This window comes from Nicotiana tabacum, chromosome 22 (assembly GCF_000715075.1).
Source record: "Nicotiana tabacum cultivar K326 chromosome 22, ASM71507v2, whole genome shotgun sequence".
NCBI lineage: Eukaryota > Viridiplantae > Streptophyta > Magnoliopsida > Solanales > Solanaceae > Nicotiana > Nicotiana tabacum.
The window spans coordinates 52,531,416-52,540,944 of NC_134101.1; the positions used below are offsets into that span (position 1 = coordinate 52,531,416).

At 37.8% G+C, this 9,529-nt stretch overlaps 1 protein-coding gene and 1 long non-coding RNA gene across 2 annotated transcripts; one reads left to right on the plus strand and one right to left on the minus strand.

Moving 5' to 3' along the window:
- Positions 1-3,285: 3,285 nt before the first annotated feature.
- LOC142176411 (uncharacterized) lies at positions 3,286-3,897 on the minus strand. The gene is made up of 2 exons (XR_012704983.1): positions 3,719-3,897; positions 3,286-3,633 (listed from the first exon to the last, which is right to left on the minus strand). It is a non-coding gene; the product is annotated as an uncharacterized LOC142176411 (long non-coding RNA).
- A 2,043-nt stretch (positions 3,898-5,940) lies between these two features.
- LOC107773757 (transposon Tf2-1 polyprotein) lies at positions 5,941-8,720 on the plus strand. Its single transcript, XM_075242852.1, has 6 exons — positions 5,941-6,597; positions 6,956-7,064; positions 7,151-7,290; positions 7,469-8,001; positions 8,090-8,270; positions 8,385-8,720. The coding sequence occupies exons 1-6, from the start codon at positions 5,941-5,943 to the stop codon at positions 8,718-8,720; spliced, it is 1,956 nt and encodes a 651-aa protein (XP_075098953.1).
- The last annotated feature ends 809 nt before the right edge of the window (positions 8,721-9,529 follow it).

Sequence of the window (9,529 nt, forward strand, 5' to 3'; positions counted from 1 at the left end):
TGTGAAAATTGAATAAGAGTCTTTATGGATTGAATCAGTGGCACATGAAGTTTGACTCATTCATGAAAAGTCAAACATACATAAAGACCTATTCTGATACATGTGTATACTTCAAAAGATTTTATGATAACAACTTTATTATATTACTGTTATATGTGGATGACATGTTAATTGTAGGACAAGACAAGGAGCTGATTGCAAAGTTGAAGAGAGATTTGTCCAAGTCATTTGTTATATAGGAATTGGGCCAAGCACAACAAATTCTGGGGATGAAGATAGTTAGAGAGCGAACAAGTAGAAAGTTGTGGCTATCTTAGGAGAAGTACATTGAACGTGTACTGGAACACTTCAACATGAAAAGTGCTAAGCCAATAAGCATACCTCTTGCTGGTCATCTGAAGTTGATCAAGAAGATGTGTCCTACAATAATGGAGGAGAAAGGGAACATGTCTAGAGTTTCTTATTCTTCAGCAGTCGGAAGCTTGATGTATGCAATGGTATACACCAGACCAGATATTGCACATACAGTTGGTATTGTTCGCAGGTTCCTTGAAAAACCTAGAAAAGAATATTGGGAAGCAGTCAAGTAGATACTGAGGTACCTGAGAGGTACTACTTGAGATTGCTTGTGTTTTGGAGGATCTGGTCCAATTTTGAAGGTTACACAAATGCTGATATGGCAGGTGAACTTGATAATCGTAAATCTACTACTGGACACCTGTTCACATTTTCAGGGGGAGCTATATCATATCAGTCGAAGTTGCAGAAATGTGTCGCACTTTCTACAACTGAAGTAGAGTATATTGTCGTTGCTGAAGCTGGCAAGAAGATGGTATGACTGAAACGGTTTCTTCAAGAACTTGGATTGCACCAGAAGGAATATATAGTCTATTATGACAATCAAAATGCAATAGACTTGAGCAAAAACGCCATGTATCATGCAAGAACAAAGTGAGAATCCTTCAGATATGCTGATCAAGGTGGTACCAAGAGACAAGTTCGAGCTATGCAAAGAACTTATCGGTATGCATTCAAACTAGAAACCCGATATTATCTCCTTCCAGTGAATAGGTCTGGAGGGGGAGATTTGTGGGGTCCAACCCATTATTAGAATAAGAAAGAAGTATAATAGGATGTGCCTATGGAAAGCCTCGGCAGAGAGCCTTGGAGCCAAAGTTTAGATTTGTGGAGGAGAATTAATAATTCTCCTGTAGCATCCTTGGAGACTAAGTTTTGCTCTTCTATAAAAGGGGGATCTCTTTCACTTCTTAAGACACACCAAGAAAGGGAGAAAGAAAGAGTGAGGCATCACAGATAGGGTATAAGAAAATAGTCTGTGAGGAAAACAAAGAGCGTGAGCGATATTGTAGGTGAGGTGGAAATATCAAAAGAGTGTTATTTCTTTTGAGTATTGTAGTTGTCTTTGGAGTATTTTAATCGGACCTGCAAAGTGTAAAATTACTATCCATAGTGATATCAGTTGCTGCTCTCGGGGTCGTGGTTTTTTCCCTTATTTGAAAGTGTTTTTCACGTAAAAATCTTGGTATCGTTGTCGCTCTTTTATTCTTGTTGATTACTGTATCTATGTGGTACATTATTATTCCGTTTTTGTTACCGTGAATATTATTTTTGTGGGAGATTTATTCCCAACACTATCTAATATGCCTAAGGGGAGGCAGCCTACCAATAGAATAATGGATTTAAGGTATTCTCTTACCATATGAGTTATTTGCATTTTGCACTACTCAATTATTTGATTTACACCGTATCTCCTTATTTTTTACTATTTACTCATTCACTTATTCATTTGTAGGCAAAACTATTTGTGGTTCATTTTGGGTTCAATATATTATTATTATTATTATTATTATTATTATTATTATTATTATTATTATTATTATTATTATTATTATTATTATTATTATTATTATTATTATTATTATTATTATTATTCTTCTTCTTATCCCTCGATTTCTATTACTACATGTTGTTTCCTTTACTTCGGTTATCTTATCGCTTTGATATTTTGTTGTTGTTACTGTTCTTGTCTTCATTATTCTCAACATGGCTTCTTCACTACTATTTTCTTTTTCAAACCTGCTTTGAATAGCCGAGAGTCTATGAAAAATAATTTTTACCTCCATAGAGTGTCTTCATACACACTACTTTTCGTGCACTCCACCTGTAAAAAATACTCTGAGTATTTTTATTGTATTTAATGAGCTTTATAAGTAATAGTATTATTATATTTAGGAGAAAAGGTCAAATATAGCCATGTAGGTGTTCATAAAAATCCGAAAAATCGAACTAAACTGAAAATCAAACCAAACCGACCAAAAAAAGATACTTTTTAAGTTTGGTTTGGTTTTGGTTTTAATAAAAAAATAACCGAAAAAATCGAACCAAACCAACTATAAAAGTAACTATTTAAATTTATTATTACACCTATATATATGTATATTTTTATATAAAGTTTCTAAAATTTTATGGTACATATTAGTCATTTGTATTTTTAATCTAATTCTTTGCTATTATAATAATCTATATCTTTACCTTTATATTCTAGTTTGATTGGTAATTTTCTTTTGCTAAGTACAAGAATTTATTTCATGTGAAAATAATCGATTTTTAATTAAGTACTTAAATTATTTATCACTATTTGATTCAATTATCATCAATATATATTAGTAAATAATAGGTTTCTCAAAAAGCAATTGGTTTGATAGTGTTATGTTGAAAATGTAGTCGCCGGAATATACGTTTGGTAGTGTATGTCTCATATTTAAAAAAAATCTGATAAATAACCGAAAAATATAAAAAACCGACTAAAACCAAATCGATAAAAATAAACTTAATCGATTTAGTTTGATTCCAATATTTAAAAAACCAACTTACTCGATTTGATTTCCTTCTAGGGACAAACCCACCCAAACCAAACCATGGATCTCACATGGCCGCACAGGATTAAGTCGACCGATTTCCCTTTTTTCAAACTCGGTTCACTTTAAAAAAATATTGTCCAACCCAAAATCCACCCCCTTATATATCAAACCATTGCCAACATACAAGACCCACATAAACACTGCAGCCGATACAGCACCCAATAGCAGCATCTAAACCTTCTTTCTAGGTGCAAATTTGCAGATCCAAAGAAATAATCCTTTTTTCTTATTTTAGTGGTAGGAGGAAGCACAACTATTTTAGCTGCCATCAAGTCAAACTTCCATATCATACGCCCGTAGGAAACAAATAATTCAACTGATCAAAATAATAATCCACAAACAGGGAGGGCAAATCTGATGAATTTATGAAAAAATCTGAACTCAATTGAGAGAAAAAAAATTAAAAATTTGATAGTAAAATTTTATGATATAAATCTGCAAGCATATGATCTAAAACTTTCTTGTCAAAACAACTTCTGAAATCTTCTAAGAAGTTAAAGGTCTCTCAGTTTACTTCTTCAATTTGTAACCGCCTGAGACGCTGCTACGTCAGCGTTAGACACTGGTGCAGGTGTGCAGCGGTCAGAGAGAGAGAACATGGCGCACAAAAGTTGCCAGAAAATTCTTCGGCAAGATTCTGACCATACTCTGAGCTCGGAGTTTCAGCTACTATTTCGTCTCCCTTCCGGATCTGATAAACAAAAAGAAAATATGAGAAAAAGAGTAATGGCTCGCCGAGAAAATATATTTTCAGTCAGATCCAGTAGAATTCGAACCCAAAACTTTCAGATCTCCGGCCTCTTGTATATATGTCTCTAGATCTGTGTATAAATGTGTGTGTAGGTATAGAGAAAGGGGAAAAGAAGGTGTGAGATGACAAATCAGAAGCTTCTCCATGCTTTCCGGTGAGTTCGCTGTTACGAAAGAGAAGAAAACTTCAACATTATTATTCTTAGTTCTTTATTATGTATTGGAGTCCTTAAGTTTAATAGTTGTCAGTTTAGTCTTTTCTTATTTATTATATAGTCCCTAAAAGCTGGCATTGTTATATGTTGCCAGGTGTCTAGTTTGTTAGAGTCATTTTGCTATTTATTCCCTGTATGTCAGAGTCTAGAATCATGCTGAATGAAATGTCATCTTTTTCATTTTAATTCTGTCCTATTTTACATTCTTCTTGGTTTTGCTTGCATACCCGTTACATATTGGTATCAAAGCGGTGCCGGCCTGGTATTTTCCGGCAATGGTAGAGTCTCAGAAAATGAAAGTAACTAATGATGGGTGGCAGAAATTTAAAACCCAGCTTCAGGCGTATATGGTGGATACTCAGCAGAGGATGGCTAGGATGGAGGAAGTACACGCTCAACAACATGAGGAGAGTAATCGGAGGTTTGAGGCATTGTTGGCTCAAATGGAATTTGACCGGCGGGCAGAGTCGAACGCGGCAACTCGAGCTCATGCACTTCTCTTACAAGGAGGGCCATATGCTGAACAAGGTGAATCCTCCGTCGGGTGTAACCTCCGGTCAACGGCATCGGTTTCCCCTCTTACACCGACTGCTACTCTTAATTTTTCACAGGTTAGTAGAGGTATGACATTTACTCCAACTCCCTTCAATCCTAGATCTACCACTGTCACTGTTTCTCCAACTGTCCCTACGTCCACCATTATTCCTATTTCATCTATTGTTGCTCGTACTGAAGCTTTGCAACCAACCTTTACAACTCACCTTCTCTTTTACCCTAGCATCACCAACTTCGCTTCCTATCCCTACACTTCATCGACCTCTCTTACTACTATTTCTACCACCAATTTCTCACCCATGAACTATCCTTCACATAAACCTTATCACTTCTCTTCTAGGCCTAACCCAACGATAATTACTCCACCACTGATTACCTCTTTTACCCAGCCCAACAACAGTTTACCCGCCCAAAATATGATGTCTCAGCCTAGTTTTCAAACACCTGCAGTCATAAATAACCAAGTCAGTTCCTCAAAATATTAACTGTCATTTCCTGAGTTCGACATCAATAATCCTAGAGAATGGATAAGTAGGTGTCAGAATCTTTTCCACTTTTATCACATTCCACAATAGTCATGGATGAGTTATGTGACGGTGCACATCAAAGATAAAATTGACACATGGTTTGATGTTTATATGATGGACAAGGGTGGAAATGTCTCCTAGGAAACATTTTGTTTGGATGTTTGTCATCGTTATGGGAACATTCGACCATTAGACGTCGTTAACGAGTTTAATAGGTTGGAACAAAAAGCAGATGTTGATAGTTATCAGGCAAGGTTTGATGAGTTGCATTTCTACATGTTGCTCATTAATTCATCTTTGAATGAAGCATACTTTGTTACTTGTTTTATTATTGGCCTTAGATCTGATTTACAATCGATGGTCAGGGCTTTTAATCCTCAAACACTGCTTGATGCCTCAGAAGTGGCTAAGTTGCACGAAAAGACCCTTGCAGCCATCTACAAAAATTTCCAGCCAAAGTACTATGTTACCTACCTCAAAGATGATAGTCCAATAGCCAAAAATGATAGCTCAATACCCAAGACCCTTACTGCCCCAGCTCCGGCACCAAGGGCACTCCCTGGTGTTACCATTAAAAAGCCTTTACCCAAAAATGTCTCTTTGGATACACTTCGTGACCTTAATTTGTGTTTCAAGTGTCACGATAAATATTTACCGGGCCATCAATGTAAGCCCAAGTTGCAGTTGATGATTGGTGAAATGGAGGTGGGAGAATACTCAGGGGTGGAAAAGGAGGCCCAAGAAGAGGAAGCTGTGGTTGAAGGGGAGCTACAGGCCCAAGAGCAAGGTGAACAAGCAGAAATTTCATTAAATGTGTTGTTGGGCCTGGATTACACATCGAATACTATTAAAATTATGGGTAACATCAAACGAATCCCATTGATTATTTTAATCGATAGTGGTTCGACCCATAGTTTTATTGATCCTCAAGTGCCTAAAGGTTTGAGCTAAATGGGTGTGCTCATTATGGGTCTCTTGAGAGTTGCTAATGGGCATGAGCTGTTTTGCAGTCATTTTAGCCCATCATTCATATGGGAAATGGGGAATAATCAATTTCATTTTGATTTAAAGTGGCTGCAAGTGAAGGGTTGTGATATTGTGCTGGGAATGGATTGGATCAATTCAGTTGCACCTCTTATTTTGCATACTAAACCACATAGTATCTCTTTTATGAAGGATGGTCGCTTTTTAACATTGATTGACAGTAGAGATGCTATAAAAATAGCTCCTGCCAAGGCCAAGTCCATTCAGAAATTGCTCAAGAGCAGTTACTGTAGCTTTTTAGCCCTAGCCCAATTCAATGCCTTGGAAGAAGTAGCTAAGACCTTTCTTGATCAAGCCCAAATGGAACAGCTGGTGTCCAAATTCGAGGACTTATTCAAAGAACCAAGTGGTCTTTCTCCTAAGCGTGACTGTGATCATGCAGTTGATTTGGTTCCTGGTGCTACTACAGTTAACCAAAGGCCATATCGATACTCATTTAAGCAAAAGAACACGATCAAAAAAATGGTCCAAGACATGCTAAAGCAGAATACTCTGGTTCCCAACTCCTCTCCTTTTGCTTCACCTGTTATATTGGTGAAGAAAAAAGGACTCATCTTGGCGCATGTGTGTTAATTACCGCAAGTTAAATGATATTACGGTGAAGAATAAATATCCAATTCCGGTAGTGGAAGATTTGTTAGACGAATTGAATAGAGCTTTCTTATTTTCAAAGCTTGACCTGCGGTCTGGCTATCATCAAATATGCATGGAGGGGGACGAGTTCAAAACAGCATTTCGAACTCACCATGGGCTATGGTAATTCAAAGTAATGCCTTTTGGGCTTACAAATGCTCCAGCCACGTTCCAGGCCTTAATGCACAAGAGTTTTGGGCCTTATCTTCGCAAATTCGTGTTAGTGTTCTTCGACGACATTCTTGTCTAAAGTGTTTCTGCCTTAGAACATTTGACTCATCTTGAGAAGGTTTTTGAAGTATTACAAGCTAATCAGCTCTTTGCTAAGCGCTCTAAATGCAATTTTGGACGTGATAAGATTGAGTATCTCGACCATATAATTTCTAGTGGAGGGGCAAGTACAGATGAGTCCAAAGTCGAAGCAATACTCAATTGGGCAGGCCCAGTAATATTAAAGGGCTTAGAGGATTTTTGGGCCTAACAGGTTACTATAGGAGGTTCATAAAATATTTTACAATCATCAGCATGCCTCTTACTAATTTACTAAAGAAATGGGCTTTTGTTTGGAGTGAGGAGGCTATGCAGGCATTTGAGGCCCTAAAACAAGCAATGGTCCAAGCACCTGTACTGGCCCTGCCTAATTTCTCTCAGCCTTTTGTCGTAGAAGTGGATGCTTGTGGAACATGAGTGGGGGCTGTTTTGATGCAGCAAGGTAGACCTTTGGCTTTCCTTAGCCAAGCTTTAAGCTCAAAGCATCTGGGCTTATCTACCTATGAAAAAGGACTGGTGGCACTACTGTTAGCCATTGAAAAGTGGCGACGCTATCTACAGCCAAAGCTCAAAGCATCTAGGCTTATCTACCTATGAAAAAGGACTGGTGGCACTACTGTTAGCCATTGAAAAGTGGCGACGCTATCTACAGCCATCTCATTTTATCATTAAGACAGACCACTTCAGTTTGAAGTTTTTGAAAGATCAAAGGGTGACAACCTCTCTTCAACATAAAGGTATAACTAAGCTTTTGGGGCTTAGTTACGAAATTCAATTCAGAAAAGGAGTAGAAATTATTGCTGCTGACGCATTGTCACACAGATTTGATGAAGAGGCAGAATGCAAAAGTATTTCAGTAGTGTATCCTTTGTGGGTTCAGGAAGTCTTGGCTAGCTATGAAGGGGACTCAGAAATCATGGCAGCTATGGCTAAACTGGCACTAGATCCTAATGTTATTCCTAATGTATCCTTGCAGCAGGGCTCATTGAGGCATAAGGGTCAAATTTGGGTAGGAAGCACTGGACAGAAGAGACAACAATTAATTGAAGCCATGCACACCACAGCGTGGGGTTGACATTTAGGGGCTCATGCCACCTTGCAAAGATTGAAAGCTCTTTTTTACTGGCCCAAGCTCTCAAAGGATGTGAAACAGATGGTATGAGAATGTGACACTTGCCAAAGGAACAAGGGAGAAAATATGGCTTATCCAGGATTACTTCAGCCTCTTCCTGTCCCTTCAAGGGCATGGGAACACATCACAATGGATTTCATTGAAGGATTACCAAAATCCGGGGGAAATAAGTAATATTTGTGTTAGTGGATCGTTTTACCAAGTATGCTTATTTTATAGCTGTATCCCATCCCTATACGGCATCACAAATTTCTCAATTGTTCCTTGACAATATCTGTAAATTACATGGCAATCCAGTTTCTATTACTTCTGATAGAGACCCGATTTTTACAAGCCTATTTTGGAAAGAGTTGTTAATGGATTGGGGGTACAAATTAAGCTCAGCTCAGCATACCATCTGCAGACGAATGGGCAAACGGAAAGGCTTAACAGGTGTTTGGAAGGTTACCTTCGATGCATGACTGGTCACAAGCCTGCAGCTTGGAGCAAATGGTTAAGCTTGGCAGAGTTCTGGTACAATACAACTTTTCATTCAGCGATTCAAATGTCTCCCTTCAAGACGTTATATGGCTATGATCCTCCCCAACCTACATTTGAGCTTGTGGCTAAATCCAAGGTGAACTCAGTTGATGAATTGTTGCGAGAAAAGTAGATAATGAGTCGAGTTTTACAAGAAAATTTAAGGAAGGCTCAAGAGAGAATGAAGTTGTATGTCGATGCAAAGAGAACAGAAAGACATTTTCAAGAAGGCGATTGGGTGTTTCTTAAACTCCAGCCATATCGACAACTTTCTGTGGCTGTTCGTAGAAATTTGAAATTAGCTTCAAAATACTACAGACCTTACCAAATTGTCAAGAAAATCGGGCATGTCGCGTATTAGCCGAAGCTACCTGTCGGGTCCAAAATTCATCCAGTTTTTCATGTCTCCCAGTTGAAGAAAAAAGTTGGAAATCAAGTGGTGCCATCCATAGAACCCCCAATTTGTAACAACAATTGATAGATTTTGGTGGAACCTGTGGCAATTTTGGATCGGAAGATGGTGAAAAAGAAGAATAAGGCAACTGTGGAGGTGTTAGTGCAATGGGCAAATCTATCTCCAGAAGAAGCAACTTGGGAGGACTACAATTTTCTCTGTTCTCAGTTTCCAGAGTTTCAACCTTGACAATGATGTCAAGGTTCTTCAATGGGGAATGGAATGTTACGAAAGAGAAGAAGACTTCAACATTATTATTCTTAGTTCTTTATTATGTATTGGAGTCCTTAAGTTTAATAGTTGTCAGTTTAGTCTTTTCTTATTTATTATATAGTCCCTAAAAGCTGGCATTGTTATATGTTGCCAGGTGTCTAGTTTGTTAGAATCATTTTGCTATTTACTACCTGTATGTCAGAGTCTAAAATCATGCTGAATGAAATGTCATCTTTTTCATTTTAATTCTGTCCTATTTTACATTCTTCTTGGTT